The sequence below is a fragment of the Saccostrea cucullata genome, unplaced genomic scaffold (assembly GCF_032062105.1).
Source record: "Saccostrea cucullata isolate Sc308-1 unplaced genomic scaffold, CSIRO_AGI_Scuc_v1 ctg3856, whole genome shotgun sequence".
Lineage (NCBI taxonomy): Eukaryota > Metazoa > Mollusca > Bivalvia > Ostreida > Ostreidae > Saccostrea > Saccostrea cuccullata.
The window spans coordinates 40,768-59,050 of NW_026917920.1; the positions used below are offsets into that span (position 1 = coordinate 40,768).

The 18,283-nt window shown below is 34.8% G+C and overlaps 1 protein-coding gene across 1 annotated transcript; it reads left to right on the forward strand.

The window, feature by feature from the left end:
* Positions 1–5,618: 5,618 nt before the first annotated feature.
* LOC134262699 (uncharacterized) lies at positions 5,619–8,503 on the forward strand. The gene is made up of 2 exons (XM_062745095.1): positions 5,619–5,790; positions 6,282–8,503. Exons 1-2 carry the CDS (start codon positions 5,619–5,621, stop codon positions 8,501–8,503), a joined length of 2,394 nt encoding a protein of 797 aa, XP_062601079.1.
* Positions 8,504–18,283: the final 9,780 nt, after the last annotated feature.

The window sequence follows — 18,283 nt, forward strand, 5'->3', positions numbered from 1 at the left end:
TCATTCACAAGAAATGTTTTTCCACACTTGAAAATAATAGAGGATCCTGTTCGTAGGTTAGGACAGGTACCGCATCTCGGATCACCGCATCTTGTTACGGAATATTGTTCTGGAGTGGTGTTGAATTTAGCTCTGGTCAATAGTCTTTTTAAATTTGGCGGTTGTCTTTGGCTGCGAATCAAATCCGATTTTGGTATAAGTTGATGAAGATCATTATCCCGTTCAATGATGGTAAAATTCTTTCTTGCCTCTTGAAATATATTAATGTGTTTCGGATTGAATGTTGTTACAAAAGGGATTAAGAATGGATCTTTGTCCTTTTTTCTGGTTGTTCTTAAAATATGCTGCGGAATTTTCTTGGATTCTTCTATGGCAGAAAGGATAAGATTTTCTGGATAATGTTGTGCTAGAAGAAATGTTTTTAGTTCGGTCAACCTTTGATTTCTAGTTTCTGTATCTTTCACAATCATACAAATCCTTCTGGCTAAGTTGTAAGGGATATTTCTTTTGGTGTGAGTAGGATGGCACGAAGTGAAGTTTAGATATTGGTGCGTATCCGTGGTTTTATAAAAAATATCCGTTAAAATAAGTGAGTTTTGCTTTGTGACCATGACGTCAAGGAAAGGAATAGAGGAATCACTGTGCTCCATTGTGAATTGAAGATTTGGGTTTATTGAATTTAGTAACGTGTAGAGTGTTTGTAAATCCTCTTCTGATTTGTTCCAAAATAGGAAACAGTCATCTAAAAATTGTTTCCAATAATCCCTTAAATGTTTTCCAATCTCTTGGCCCAGTTCATCGGAAACCTTTTGATACAATGTTTCTTCAAACAATCCCATAACAAGGATGCTGTATGTTGGTGCCATTTTAGTCCCCATGGCGGTTCCTTTGATCTGTTTATAAAAATCTCCATCAAAATGAAATGTGTTGTTTTCCAGTATAAATCTAACTGAGTCTAGGATAAATTCTGAAGAAATGTTTCTTGGAATTAACTCTGGGTACTTTACGTTACTAAGCAAAACAATCAGTTCAATTTGTGTACACCTGAAGACGGATTATGAGATCCAGAAAGCGCTTGTGTTAAATGAAATTTGGAAACTTCATTTTCTTTTTCTTTTATAATTATATATATATATATATATATATATATATATATATAACCTTTAGTTAATCTTCAGAAGCATTACAATACGTAACATAGCAACATAACGTCATAACGTCATAATAAGCGGAACATTACATACAAATGTCTATTGTGACGTCATAGTTAAACTTTGCGGGAAAACTGTAGAATGAAAATAATAAGTATAATTTTTACAACAATTATGCTCAATTGTTCAGTCTAGGTTTGAACATATGTATAAAATGTTTTTCTTTCTCACGTCTCTGAATATCACTTTCACTTGAAAGTTTGTAAAAAGGAAATATAGTGAATTGTTTATTTCCACAAGTATCCAAATGTTCACTCAGAGGGATTTGCCGATATTCTGGAGAGTTAATCACCCATTCTCAATATAAGGGCACAAATGCCTCTCTGATTTTTTAAACAATGAAGTTCAAGATAACAATTTTCCTATCAATTACCTTTGAAAGAAAGTATCTGAAGATTTTGTTTCCAGATTTTTTTTCATCAAATTTTAATACATGGAATAATGACAAGACGGTAAAGTAGAGGGTGATTTTATTCAGAAATGTAGCTTGAAATGTACGTTACTCTTTTTTCAATGTCCAAAAAGACATGTCAAAAAAATGTAGTCATTAAAATCACAATTGGAATATCTCATCTTAACACCAGCACATCCTACTAACTCTGTCAGCAACATATTTTCTCGGCATACGAACGTGCGTTTGATTTTTCCTTTCAAAAAACAAAGGTTACTTTTTGATCCAGATGTATAAAAACATTTTTTAAATATATGCTTTAAATTCTTCTCTCTATTTTGTTTAGAGCGATCAGTTTGGAATCTTGTCATTTTCTATAGATACTGGGACTTAACATGTACATGTAGTAAAATTCTATTTTGTAGTTACTGTCTTTTTTAACATATATCCATGCCGATTTAGAAAACTACGTAAATATAATGTACATTTCAAGATATATTTCTGTTTAATAAAAAGCTAAAAATTCATCTAAAAATTCATCGTTTTGTTTCAGTTTATTCCAAAAAAGATTCTCTATGTAATCACATTGTGTTATATGTCACAATCACCACTATAAAGACACGATTGCCTCAGAATATGAGTAGGTAACGTACATTTCAAGCTTGTAATAATATGTAAATTAGTAATAAGAAAATATTGAAAAAAAGCAATTATTGACATAAAAATCATTTCAATGAAACGTTTTAACGCAGTAATATAAGAAATCATAATGTAACAAACGAGGTTATTTGTCATCAACTACATGAATGTCACGTCACTTCGGTAACATTCATTTCACATATTATTTGGGAGTCCCCTCCATCTCAGATCAACCATTCTTTTGTGCTGTTTCGCTGAAATTGACACCGGTCGTAGCCTAGTTACTTCTACCTGTGTGCAAGGGTACAGCCAAAAAATAAGAGTCAGACGTATTTTGCTATGATCTAACAAATGCTCGTGTTTGGCCATTGAAACTTAACATAAATCTATTCCGAATATATCCATCGACAGTCTTGTTAACAATTTCATTTAGTATGTTGCAACATCGTTTGTCAAAACACAAACATACGTGCTTTTCAGCAGATCTGGAAAAATATAACCCAAAATGCAATGATTCAAACAAAACTGAGTATTGTGTGCCTTTCAGTATTTGAAATGTTCGTGACCGTCTTGTGTTCTGGGTTTATTTGTTTTGTTTCTTTTTCTTTTTTTTTGTTTGTTTGTTCTTTTTTTTTTACCAATTATAAGCCTATACATACCTTGTTTTAGATTATCAACAACAATTAAATTAATATTGACGAAAAGTCGCATATTAAAAGTAAACAAACTGCAAAAAGGTTGCCAAAGATGAATTTAAGACACTTAGAAATAAATTTTCTAGCATGTGGTAACAGTCTACCACATTTACGAGCATTGGGGGTGCATTTCGATGGATTTATGTGGTCAGTTGTCAAATGGATTGTAACGATAATTTTGTTTCGCTCGTGTAAACGCAATTCATTGACTAAATTAAAAAAAAATGTCAGTTAGAAATACGCAAAATGTACGTTACCATACGTAACGTACATTTCAAATATAAAAATCAATTCTATACGTTAGACACGCAATATATTGATACTATTTGAACTTGCATATCATAAGAAATGCATCATACAGGTATCGTATTCAGAAATATATACCAGGTATCAAAATTATATTACATATAATTGACCTTACTATATATTTTTTCCTCAGCAGAAACGTTTCTTTTCATTAATTTTGGAATTTAGCCGACCTCCAACCTTTGACACTTTCCTTTGTGTACACATTCGAGTGTGTGAAAGTATGAGAATACATGAAAATTCGTGCAAAGTTCACTTAATTCGAATTTCATGGTAAGTACATTTCAGTCACGTACATTTCAAATGATCACTTTTCATGTAAAAAATAATTTTTAATTGTGTTAAGCAAAACGTCTTTGCCAGTTTACAGGATACAAGGGGTTGCTTATTCAGAATCGTCTCATATTTCCTACTTAATATATATTCTTAATGGAAGAATATAGGTAACGTACATTTCTTTCTTATCTCTACGATTGAAAATGTCTTTCATTCCGTAAACATATTGATAAAAGTTGCTCAAATTGTTCAATTTCATGTTACATTATCTAAGTAGGAGTAATTAATCCTTTGAAATTTCAAATTTAGCCCATCAATAAATAAAGGAGAACAAAACTATCAGGTGTATAATCTTTGTGTTTGCTTGTAATGTGGTTGAAATAGAATTAAGCGACAGGGACATTGCACAATAAAAGTTATTTATTATCACAAAGAAAATGTATTTATTGTTATGAAAAGAAATATATATGATACAAGGTTTAACTTATCAGAAAATTTTTACTTGAGAATCAAAACTATATATTACACAGAGGGGATTCAGCATAATATTTGCCTCGGCGACAGTAACGTACATTTCAAATAGGCTACTATATTTGAATTTGGAACTCCTTAAATACCCTTTCAGATCGATAATTATATGAATTCTTATTCATTGTTATATGACTATTTATAATGTTGATTTAAAAATTACATCAGTGGTATTACTTCTAAATGAAAATGAGGCGACATTATTTGAGCCCTTATATTGAGAATGGGTGAATATGTTGTCTGTGGACACGCACCCGGGCACGCAATTGATTGCTCGTTTCCCCGATATAAAATTCTTGGCATCCAGCTCACGTTATTACATATATTACATTTTTAGTGGCACAAGACATGTTTGCATTGACTTTGAATTGTCTTCCATGAAAGTCAGAAGTTGATCCTTCCATTATATGTGTACACGTCCCGCAACGCGCGTCTTCACACTTAGTCACTTTGTAACTATTCTTAAAATGGGACGAACACAGAATTCTTCTAAGATTCTTGGGCTGTCTTCTGCTGTTAATAAATTTTACATCTCTATATATTTGTTGTGTTGACCGGTCCGTTTTCAGAACGTTGTTAAGTTGGTGTACTACGGGGGTCAAATTGTGATTCCTTGGATTGTGGGTATGCACAAATGGAATTATATCCGTTTTATTTTCCTGGGTTTTTGTAGACAGTAATTCTGACCGTTCATATCCTTTGGCTTTCAATATCCCGTTATCTATCAGGTTTTGAGGATATCCCTGTTTTAAAAGGTATAACTTGAGTTCTTTTAGTCGGATATCTCTGGTGTTTTCGTCACTAACGATAGCACATAAACGTCTAGCCAGATTGTATGGAATTGCTGTTTTTGTGTGATGAGGGTGACAGGATCCAAAATGTAAATACTGGTGGGTGTCAGTTGATCTGTAGAAGATATCCGTTGAAAGTTTGGTATCTTCTTTGACGACAAGAACGTCAAGGAAAGGTAATTCCATATCGCTGCTTTCCATTGATTGATAATTCAATAGCGGAACTTTTGAAGAAAACGGATACTACAAACAAACTATTAGAAGAATTGATTGATGTTGTGAAGCGTTCTTCAGGCACTGAGCGAGAATTACAAAATGCTTTTCCTTACAATTTTGAGGATACAGAGGAAACAATTGTAAAAACCACCGGAACTGAGGAAAATGTATATCAATCACCAACTTTGATTTTACAAAGAGAAATGAATGAGCTAGTTTTGCAGAAGGAGGCTTACCGTATTAAGCAAAAGATGAAAAGTGAATGGAGCAGGATTCTCAATTTTAGGAAACAAACATACTGGAAGCAAATCAACAATGCTAACCATGCAGATTACTTTGAAAAATGGATAAACCAGGAAAGTCCTATCATACCTAGAAAGTTCAGGATAAAGGAAATCCGAGGAGAACCTAAGGATCAAACTGCAGTCCGTATAGAGGTTGCTAAAAATCGCGTTAGAGGTGAAATAGAGTTACTGCGGATGAGAGGAGAGAAAAACCAGAGAAATGTCTTAAGATTAGACGAGGAAATGGATCTGAAAATAACGCCACTGGAGTAATTCTAGAAATGCCTCAAAAACTATGGAAATCTGATTGTCAAAAGGAAGAGGACAAATCATTTAACAGATGGAGATTCACGGAAACCTGGCTATTAGACTACGCAAAAACATATGGCAAGGAGTCTACTAAACAGCCAAGAGGAAAACAGTTAATAAGAAAACCAGGACCAAAAAACTCTGGTAAGAATGATACGACAAGAGCTACCTATGCATCTGTTGTGAGCAATGATACCATGCGGACTGGATCGAATCCCAATGCCACGAGAAATCAGAAAGCACATCAAGCAATGCCCCCAAAACAAAGTCTACATCGCCATTACACTCGATGGACAACTTTTAATAACGCGAAACGAAATTCGCCCCACTCCTATCCGAAAAACCATGACTTTAAGAGGAAATACCAACAAGGAATTAACCACCTACAAAATAATACCCACCATCACCAACGGATTATTAGACGGTACAAACCCTCAAACATTTATAGAAATGAGAAAACAACTTTCATCGGACGTGGTGTGCGGCACTATTTTTTAGGAGGCGGCAAGCCCAACCAAGGACAGAGGCACATACCACAATTATATCAACAGACAACGCAAATTTAGTTGATGTTGAGGAAACAAATAAAACCAAGGAATCAATAGAAGTTGATCCTAAAGTGTTTAATCTTTCAGATAGGATTTTAACTAAAGCAGAGATAAAGTTATTATCTAGAGGCTTGAAATATACACCCACCCCACGTATGAATAACCAAGAACTTAAAACGGACGTAAAGGAATATACAAGGCGACTACGACTAAGGGAATACTTTTACGAAGATAACAACGAATCAACAGAAGATAGTGAAAATGAGGAACCAGAGGACCTGGTTAGAAATAAATCCCACTTTATTCCAAAACGAGGTAGAAATCGAACTCTAGATACGGTATGTGAAACCCTAGATAATATAAACCTACCTAATATTAAGAAGAATATTAGATCTAATCTCACAAAAGAAGAGCAAAAAGCTTTAAATGACTTACATAATGACGAAAGTATCGTTATCAAAGAAGCCGACAAAGGAGGTGGAGTAGTCTTCATGAATAAAACATATTACGAACGTAAGATTTTGAATATGCTACAGGACCCTAACTACTATGGGAGTATTAATGCAAATCACGAGACAAAAACTTTAGCAAAGATAAAACAACTTGTCAGTGGGCCATCCTCGGGAGATATAACTGTTAAGGAGAAAGACTATCTCACAAACTTTGAAACAAAAGAGAGTCAATTTTACGGATTACCAAAAGTACACAAGTCATCAGAAATCAAAAACGCCATACAAGCTCAGAAAGGAGAATATATGTGCTGTCTAAATCCTGAAGATCTCTCTTTTCGGCCAATCGTAGGGGGGCCTAATTGTTCAACTCAAAGACTGAGTCACTTGTTAGACATTTTATTAAAGCCTTATTTTGAAAAGGTTCCCAGTTTTATAAGAGATGATATAGATTTTATCAACCACCTACCAGAACATATTCAACCTAATACGAAACTCGTGTCATTCGACGTCGTGAATTTATACACAAATATACCTGTGGACTTGGGTATAAAAGCGGTTAAATACTGGATTGATAGATACCCAGACTTACTACAGGATCGTTTTGAGCAAGAATTCATCTTAGAAGGATTAAGAATTATACTTCAAAACAATACATTTGCCTTCGGAATGGAGCATTTTATTCAAACCAAAGGAACAGCGATGGGAATAAAAGTAGCTCCCACGTATGCCACCTTAACTTTGGGATACCTCGAGCAAAAACTCCATCAACAACTTGTCACTCTATGGGGAGAAGAGGACGCTGAAGCTATAACATCAAAGTGGAAACGATTTTTGGATGACTGTTTCATTCTTTGGAATGACAACATTGAGAGATTATCAACTTTCCACCAATTATTAAACGACTTAGATTCCAACATTAAATTTACCATGGAAAGCAGCGATATGGAATTACCTTTCCTTGACGTTCTTGTCGTCAAAGAAGATACCAAACTTTCAACGGATATCTTCTACAAATCAACTGACACCCACCAGTATTTACATTTTGGATCCTGTCACCCTCATCACACAAAAACAGCAATTCCATACAATCTGGCTAGACGTTTATGTGCTATCGTTAGGGACGAAAACACCAGAGATATCCGACTAAAAGAACTCAAGTTATACCTTTTAAAACAGGGATATCCTCAAAACCTGATAGATAACGGGATATTGAAAGCCAAAGGATATGAACGGTCAGAATTACTGTCTACAAAAACCCAGGAAAATAAAACGGATATAATTCCATTTGTGCATACCCACAATCCAAGGAATCACAATTTGACCCCCGTAGTACACCAACTTAACAACGCTCTGAAAACGGACCGGTCAACACAACAAATATATAGAGATGTAAAATTTGTTAACAGCAGAAGACAGCCCAAGAATCTTAGAAGAATTCTGTGTTCGTCCCATTTTAAGAATAGTTACAAAGTGACTAAGTGTGAAGACGCGCGTTGCGGGACGTGTACACATATAATGGAAGGATCAACTTCTGACTTTAATGGAAGACAATTCAAAGTCAATGCAAACATGTCTTGTGCCACTAAAAATGTAATATATGTAATAACGTGTGCTGGATGCCAAGAATTTTATATCGGGGAAACGAGCAATCAATTGCGTGCCCGGGTGCGTGTCCACCGACAACATATTAACTCTCCAGAATATCGGCAGATCCCTCTGAGTGAAAATTTGGATACTTGTGGAAATAAACAATTCACTATATTTCCTTTTTACAAACTTTCAAGTGAAAGTGATATTCAGAGACGTGAGAAAGAAAAACATTTTATACATATGTTCAAACCTAGACTGAACAATTGAGCATAATTGTTGTAAAAATTATACTTATTATTTTCATTCTACAGTTTTCCCGCAAAGTTTAACTATGACGTCACAATAGACATTTGTATGTAATGTTCCGCTTATTATGACGTTATGACGTTATGTTGCTATGTTACGTATTGTAAAGCTTCTGAAGATTTGAAATGAAAGCGCTTAAGCTAAACTAAAGGTTTTCGTGTTTCTTTTTTAAAAAGATTTACCTGTAAACTACCGAGCACTGTGGATTTTTTTCTGTTTCAATATATTTACCGATAATATAGAGAAAATCTTTGGAAGAAAAAGTTGAACACTTATATACAATTTGGTATTAACAAAAGAGAACACTTCTGTCTTTGAATTGGATTTATGAACTTTATGAACATTTGTGTGACTGTGATACTTATTTTTAACAGATATACTTTTATATATACTTTAAAATCATCTTTTTAATATACCCCGTATTCTAGTATTTTATTCTGTATGATAAAAATTTTGATACACAAATAATTTAATTCTGGTTGTAACGCTGTATTTGATTGGATAAAAAATTTACTTCATATCGTATAAAATGGGTTGCCTACGTCACAATGACTTACGTCAATTTTGTTAGAACAATCATCTTTTTTTCTTACATCAAATGAATGAAAATTAAATTACAAGCAATGAAATTAATAGCTACCCATTTTATACGGTATAAACTGGGTTGGAACAGTTTACGCTTTTTTATAAACTGCATCGTGGTTTATAAAGCGTAAACTGCCCCAACCCAGTTTATACCGTATAAAATGGGTAGCTATTAAATTCATTCCTTAAGTACAATTTTTGCTCTCAATATTTTCAGATGTTTTTGGCGCAATTTTATTGCATGACGTTGCCTCTCAATTTCTATGTTCATTGTGACGTCATAATACTGTTGAGTTGCTATGCATTGAAATAAACAGGACTGATGAAGGCCGGTAACACGGTTGAAATATTTCGAAAAGTGTTTTAAAGTTTTTTATTTTATATATATATATATATATATATATATATATATATATATATATATATATATATATATATATATATGTATATATATATATCAGAAGTCCATGAATTCACAGTGGTCGGTATAGTTGTATAGTAAAAATAATTAAAAAGAAAACACGAAGACAACAAAGTAAAGCATTAGCGCTTTCATTTAAAAATCTTAGATGCTTTACAATCAAGATTTTTAACTGTCACATAGTAACGCCTACTATGACGTCATAATTAGCGTTATAGTAGGCGTTACTATGTGACAGTTAAAAAACTTGATTGTAAAGCATCTGAAGATTTTTAAATGAAAGTGCTAATGCTTTACTTTGTTGTCTTCGTGTTTTCTTTTTAATTATTTTTACTTACTATATATATATATATATATATATATATATATATATATATATATATATATATATATATATATATATATGTATATATATATATATTAAAAAGAAATAATTAATAATCTTACCTTTTGGCGTGGTTTCCACATGCATTTTATCTTTTTTATCTCTAGATCCCGATATCCCGATAAAAGAGAGGGGAACATGATATATAACCAAAGTTCATTGAAGAATGTTAATCTTTAAGAAATGGATATATATATTTTGACAACATACAACTGCACACACTATAGGAATTGAATTTTCAAATTGATATTGATATGCTATCTTTTTATGATTATGAAATGATATTTATATTATAATAATATTACAGCAGAATTTAAAATGTAATTTCAAACCAGTAGCATTTTGTATTTATTTGAATAGAAGTATCGCAATAATGTATTTGAAAGTGAAGTTGTATTTGTATTATACTTGAGAGCAACTTTATTGTACTTTTGCAATAAATAAGCCAGCTTGATATCAGACTTATCATCAGATGAATTAAGCCTTCAAGACATTTTTGATTTGTTCACATTCTTCCTTTGTAATCTGGAGTGGATTGCAGAAAAATTATTCAGAAAACAACGCAAACATGGTTTGCCCGTAGCCCGGACTAAAAAGGCGTCACACTTTTAAGTCTATAATGGACACAGAATCAAAGAGTTCATTCGATGCCTATCGAATAATCCTTAGGGATATTAAACATGTTATTTGTGACGTCTTCAGATTCCCAAACTTTGTATACATGTAAACTGATAGTTGATACAAAAAAATTGAAAGATTGTAATTTTCTTCAGTCAAGAGACATATTTGAAGATTCCTCACCCAATTCCATATCTTAACTAGTGGTCTTACTGGACAGAACTTCTATGCCAAAACTTGGAAAAATCTAAACTTCAAATATTTCAGTGTTGTCCACGGAATAAAATGCAATCTTTGTGGAGTTATGTTTGTGAAACCAAGGGTTCACTTCATAAAAGATTTCACAGATTTCAAATTAACAACGGGGCCAGCAGCTTCTTAACAAGTACTTCAATTTACCTGTAACACCACCATTTATATATTTTAGAATTTAATAAAAAATAAAATAAAAGGCTTCAGAAATTCAACCAATCTTTAAACAAAGTTGTTTGTTTTTTTTTTTCAACGAAAAACATAATACAGCTATGCCTGATTTACTCTTTATAGAAAATAGACTGAAGTGCTTCCCTTGGTCTCTTATCATCACAAAACCTAAGCTGGACTTATTTAAATTGACAATATTGTAAACAATACTTATTAATCAGGCTGGGTATAAATAACTTTTCAAAATTCTACTCCACCTTTGTAAGATTTATATGCATACACGTAGATACGCGTCTTTTGTAAAGATATTTTATTGGCTGAAAACAGTAAGGTGTTACTTTTCGGGATTTGCGATGGTTTTCAGTGGATGGTTGAAAATATATTACCGAAGTTCAAAACATTTCTTTCCACAAAGCCCGAGGAAGGTAGCACATGCTGCATCGCCTTTATGCAACTCTTAGTTTAGAGCAAGAAAATATACAGAAAATAATTATGAAAAACGAGGAAAAAATTAATATTTAATTGCCAAATTGCTATTTAACAAAATATCACGTTAGCACAACATAAAATATGTCACCACGCAAATATTGGAAGTCGAATAGTCGCATGCCAGACCGGCGGCAGCCACAGCCACGTATTCGGCACCACCCCAAACCACTGGTACTGATACCATACACCATGCACCTGTAGAGGTTGTGACAACTCCTTCACTGGTATCAGTGCCCAAGCGGAAGCAGACAAGGCCACAGAACTGTCTGATCAAGATACTTCAGGCACACATACTTGTTTTGGATTTGATATTAATTGCACCTATGTTATTGACCTATTGACCCACAACGCACTTAGAAAACATCATTTAAATGAGGGTTTGATAAAAGTCAATAGGTTGATTTCTTTGAGCTTTTAAAGGCTCGGCCATCAGAGACTCCCACAAACACAATACTAATATTCGAAGCGAAAAAAAAATTACGATAGCAAAGTGGACCGACATGTTCTTAATATTTAGCAGCATTTATCTTTCAGTTTACAAAGACAGAACCCAACCCTTATTCAAACACATGCACGATGTCCGAATCGGGGCAGACAGAGGAGGCAACTTTATGAAATACGATGAGCAGTTAAGACTTCATACATTAACCTCAGAAGAAGATACTGCCACTGAATTGTGGCGGGTGGTGATGTCTGGGGGTCAAATATCTCACCTGCATCACTGCCAAAATGTTACAACAACAATTTTCAATGTTATTGTACTAATTTAAACAGGGTTGCACATATGCACACGTATCCATGAAGTGCAACAAACCTCAAGGCATGCACCAAATTGTTACTAAGCCCGCCCTTTCAACAACATAAGTCCTTGTCCACAAAACTACAATTTTCGTCCCACTTCAACAATTTAAATGCTATCAACCAGCGGGGACCACGCCCCAAGGCTTTGGGACGTAGGTTTTTTACCCATTAAACTTGACCAAATAACACCCTTGCTTCAGCAAAATCCAAGTAAGGATATAGCTGCAGGTATAACTGGGGTACTGCATGAGGGGTTTTCTTTGTTATACGAGGGTCCAAGCAGTGGAACATTTGCAAACAACCTCAGCTAAAACACACTCATCAGAGCTAAAGTTCAAAATTCAGGAAGAAGTCAATGAAGGCAGAATTCGGAGTCCTTCAGCCCAGTTACCATTAGAAAAGTTGCACATTCAGTGGATTATTTGCAAACAACCTCCTATCAGCTAAAACACACTCATCAGAGCAAAACATCAAAATTCAGGAAGAAGTCAATGAAGGCAGAATTTGGGGTCCTTCAGCCCAGTTACCATTAGAAAAGTTGCATATTCAGTGGATTATTTACAAACAACCTCCTATCAGCTAAAACACACTCATCAGAGCAAAACATCAAAATTCAGGAAGAAGTCAATGAAGGCAGAATTTGGGGTCCTTCAGCCTAGTTATCATTAGAAAAGTTGCACATTTCCGCAATAGGCATAGTCCCCAGAGCAAATGAGGGGTGAGGATGATCACACATTTCTCATATCCACCTGACAGTATCAACTAGTAGGGTGAGGAGGGAAAACTTCCACTTATTGGGTTTTTTAAAAGGGTGGCTACTTTGTACATAAATGCCTCCCATTTGGTTTTCAATTTCTTGTAGCATTTTTGAGAAATTCTCAATCTTCTTGGAATTGGCAGTTAGAGGTAGGACAGGTGTCAATACAATCCATCCTTACTTTGACGATTTTACTTAAGGAATTGTGCAAAGAATTAGATAGGTATTCCTCTTAATAATAATAAAACGTCGCCCGCGTGACGTAGTGGTAAGAGCGTCTGCCTTAGAGTCGCGAAGTAAGGAGTCAATCCTCAAACCTTCGAATCCCACTGTGCTGTGTTACGTGGAGACCGGACCTTTGGATCAGATCGTATAAACCGAGGTCCCGTGTTGCAGTAGGTGCTGGCACGAAAAGCATTCCTCCCTGCTCAATTGCCCTAAGTGCCGAGTATAGGACAAAATTTGCAGCTCTCCACCGGCAAGTGGTAGCGTCTCCATATGAGAGAAAAATTCTCAAGAGGGACGTTAAAAAAAAACAATCAATCGATCAATAATGATAAAACAGAAGGCCCTTGTACTGCCCTTACTTATCTTGGATTGGTCATTAACACTGTATCGGGAAAATTCAAATCCCCAATGAAAAGCGACAGTGTAGCTGACTATGAAGTAATGCTCAAGGACTTGAATAGAAATAAAATCAAACTGTAACAAATGTAGTCAAGTAGGTAAATTATTCTTTTCTCAGTACAGCAATTACAGGAAGTAGGGCATTCAATGGGCGATTTTATAATGCAACGATAGGGATAAAAAAAAACATCACCACTATACATGTTATACATTACGCTTAAAATCTGCCACTAAACAAGACATTCAAGTTTGGCATAGATTTCTTGCAAATTTCAACGGGTCTACAAACTTTCAACAAAACAAATAGGGCCCGGATTCCTGCTTACACTTGTACACAGAAAGTGCAGGAAATTCAGATCTGGGCTTTAAAGGCCATATTTGGGGTGAATGGGTATTTCTTCAATGGCCTCCAAGTTGCAAAAAATTAACTGTAACATTATGCCAGACATAACATTCTTCGAACTAGTTTTATCAATAATGTGCTGGAAAACCCATTTACGAAACAAAATAATCATTCTTCACATAGATAAATGACATTAGTTAGTGAAAAAATAACCGATCATCTAGGTCAGATAAAATAATGCCACTCCTTCGCCCCATGATATTGGCTGTGATGGAAAATAACATCATTTAAAGCACAACACATTGACAGGAAAACAATGCTGCAGACGCTCTTTCTCGTATGAAGTGGCCTCGTTTTTATCAAGAAATGACGGACACAGAAGTCGACCCAGTCCCAATACCTCCTGGATTCCTCAAATTACTTTGGACAGTGAAGATCATCTGTTAAAATTCCCTGGCATCTAACACGAGCCAGGCCTATGATGTTGGGCAAAAAAGCATTCTGTGACAGAAAGGGGACAACTCAAATCTGGCCACAAGACTGGCAGCATATTGTCAGGTTTTTTAAGTTATTGTCATCAGTAAAAGGATACATATATCCTCCACACCTTGCAGTTATATATCGGCAATAAGTTTCAAATGTTAAACCCAGTTTTTTGTAGACCAAACCGAAACCAACATAGTTTCTAAACTGCTAGAAGGCTTTAAGAGAACACAGCCCACTTCAGATCATCGAAGGCTAATTACAAAAGAAAATTTGAATAATATTATTCCAAACTAGCAAACAATCTGTAATAGTAAGTACAAAGCTTGTCTTTTTGCTCAATTCAAATACTAGCCTAACATAAAAAAAAAGATTTTTCAGATTCTCCAAGGGTATGGTTAATTGAATCATCCATAGTAAGTACAAAGCTTGTCTATTTGCTCAATTCAAATACTAGCCTAACATCAAAAAAGATTTTTCAGATTCTCCAAGGGTATGGTTAATTGGACCATCCATCAAACGTCATGCCCTTGATTCCTAAAAGGATATCAATCTCAAAAGTAACGCACAAATGGTGGCAGGGTTATGGCGGCTTAATACTCAAAACACCGCAGAGAAAAATAAACAATATATCTAATTTGGAGATCCCCCTAGCTTCAAAGTTAATAGATTGTGGAGGAAATGATATCGGAAAAACAAAAAACTTAAGATTTTTAACTCTGAAATTCCCCAATACAAAAGAGCTCAGATTTTTATCTCTGAAATTCCCCAATACAAAACTTGGATGGTCGAACTGAGTTGTTGCCTTGCATTAAGGGACTCTGACCCTCAGCCAGGAAATTTATAATTTAATTCAAAAAGTCTTTAAATGAAGCTTGAAAATTAAATCTTTTCATGCAACAATTTTCATTAGATGCCTCTCAATGTGCTTCAAGGTTCTTTGCAAAGCTCCATAAACTAGTGCTAATTGTAACGGGGACCGTTACAGATGTTCCCCAAACGCTCCCCAACTCCCTTTTGGTGCCATATTCCCTGTAAGCTTCATTAAATAAGACAAACTCCATGCATTTGAGATTTTAACAACGTTTACCCAGAAGTGTACCAAATTCATTAAAACTTTAGCATTGCACGCGTGCGCATGTGAATGCATGTGCGTAATGACCATATCATCTTGTCAACACAATCTATATATTTTAATACACTAAATATTAATGTATTAAACCCAAAAATATTTTTAAAAAATACGCTCATTCAAGTGTATTTTTGAATTTACTCATTTCACGTGCACGCACGTGCATACATGAGCATGGTGACCATACCTTCTTCTAGAAGTCCATTTCATCTATCTATGTTCTAAATCCCACCCCGTTTGGTTAAAAACCAAGGGAGTTATAGCTGTTCAAAGTTTCAGCCAATCAGATTGCAGCGCACGTACACGCACGTGTATGCATGTGCATGGTGACCATACCGTCTTGTAGAAGTCCATTATATCTATCTATGTTCCAAATCCCATCATGTTTGGTTGAAAATCAAGGGAGTTATAGCTATTTAAAGTTTAAGCCAATCAGATTGCAGCACACGTGCATGCACGTGCTTTCATGATAATTGCTATATATCATTTTGTAGGATATCCTAATGCATGGCTATGTTCAAAATTTCAAAGGATTTCGTCAAAAATCAAGAAAGATATTGAGACTTTAGTTTCAGCCAATCAGAGTGAAGCGCACGTGCATGCGCGTGAGATCTTGCTATTTTGACCATGTCATATTGTTTATGCTACTAATATATCATCACATTATGAGTTTCAAAGCATTTCATCCAAAAATAGAAAAGTTACGGCTATATCTATTATATTGGTCATTTCACGCGTTGCACGTGCACGCTCTTGCAAGCACGTGCGCGCAAAATAACCTTTGTTCCGCAAATCTACATAACATGCCTACTGACCCTAAAAAGGTTTTACCTAAGTCGGATGTGTAGTTTACAAGATCACTCCCGGACAAAAAAAGTACCCAGGAAGAAGAAGAAGAAAAAGAAAAATAATAACTAGTGCTAATTGTAACGGGAACCGTTACAGATGTTCCCCAAATGCTCCCCAACTCCCTTTTGGTGCCATATTCCCTGTAAGCCTTATTAAATAAGACAACATCTGTGCATTTTTGACTTTAACAACGTTTTCCCAAAAGGATACCAATTATATTCAAATTTTAACATTGCACGCGTGCCCATGTGAATGCACGTGCATAATGATAATATAATCTTGTCAACTCTTTCTATATATTAAAATATACTTTATATGAAAGCATTTAGTCCAAAAGTATTAAAAATCACTCATTCAAGTGTATTTTCAATTTCACTCGTTCCAAATGCACGCACGTGCGTGCACGTACATGATGACCATACCTTCTTGTAGGAGGCCCTTATATCTATCTTTGTTCTAAATCCCATCCTGTTTGGTTGAAAACCAAGGGAATTATAGCCATTTCAAGTTTCAGCCAATCAGATTGCATCACACGTGCATCCACGTGATTTCAAGAATTTTTTTTCTAAATCATATTGTAGAATATCCTAATGTATAACTATGTTTTAAATTTCAAAGCATTTCGTCAAAAATCAAAGGATATATGGGCATTTAAAGTTTTATCCAATCAGATTGCAGCACACGTGCATGCGCGTGATTTCTTGAAATTTTTTGTATATCATATTGCAGGATATCCTAATGCATGACTATGTTTTAAATTTCAAAGCATTTCGTCAAAAAATAAAGGAGATATAGCCGTTTAAAGTTTCAGCCAATCAGATTGCAGCGCACGTGCATGCGCGTGATTTCATGAAATTTTTTCCATACTAAATTGTAGGATATCCTAATTCATGAAATGTTAAAAATTTCAAAGCATTTTCGGAAAACAAAAGAGATATTGAGATTTTTGTTTCAGCGAATCAGAGGAAGGCGCACGTGCACGCGCGTGAGTTCATGCCAATTTGACAGTGTCATGATATTAACACTATCAATATATCTTTATGTAATGAGTTTCAAAGCATTTCCTCAAAAAATGTAAAAGTTATAGCTACATTAAGTAAATCAGTCAATTCACTCATTTCACGCGCACGCACGTGCAGGCGTATGCGCGCAAAATGACCTTCGTTCCGCACACCTACACTACACACCTATTAACCCTAAAAAGGTTTTAGCTCAGTTTGGTGAACAGTTTCTGAGAACACTCGCGGACAAAAAAGTACCGGAGAACAAATAAGAAAAAAAATAATAATAACTAGAAACGATCTAGTTGCAAGCAACGAGAGGTCTTCCGTCCGATTCTGAAATAAAAAACGAAGAATCTAGCTGAAAAAGTAGTAAAAAAATATCGGTCACACGGGGGATCGAACCCGGGTCGCCCGCGTGAAAATCCAACGCGCTAACCATTACGCCATCGGGAACACCGCTTCAAATTTTTAAATGCGAATTTCTCGAGATTGGCTTCTTTAATTTTAAAACAAATTGCACATTTCGCTTTCATTTAAGAGTCTCTATTAACCAAATAAAAATCAAAGAAAAATAATGAAAAACAAAAAAGTTGAAAATTTTGATTTTTTTAATTCGCTTCCGGTAGCGACCGGAAGTACTGACGACACACGAAAAGGACATTCCGCATAACTAGAAGTCATGCCCTATGTTCTCCAACAAGTCTCCAGCTCATATCTTTAGTAGTTCTTTAGATCTCGAACTGACAAAATTTCATTTTAAAATCAGGAAAATGGCCATAACTTGGCACCAAAAGCGAGTTGTTCCACAATTCTTCCAAATGTAA

What these genes read in the sequence shown, in the direction of transcription:
- LOC134262699 (XM_062745095.1), top strand. Translation starts at nt 5,619, where the DNA reads ATGCCTCAAAAACTATGGAAATCTGATTGTCAAAAGGAAGAGGACAAA. An exon ending in ACCAGGACCAAAAAACTCTG is followed by an intron (nt 5,791 to 6,281) that starts GTAAGAATGATA and finishes TTAATCTTTCAG; the next exon opens with ATAGGATTTTAACTAAAGCA.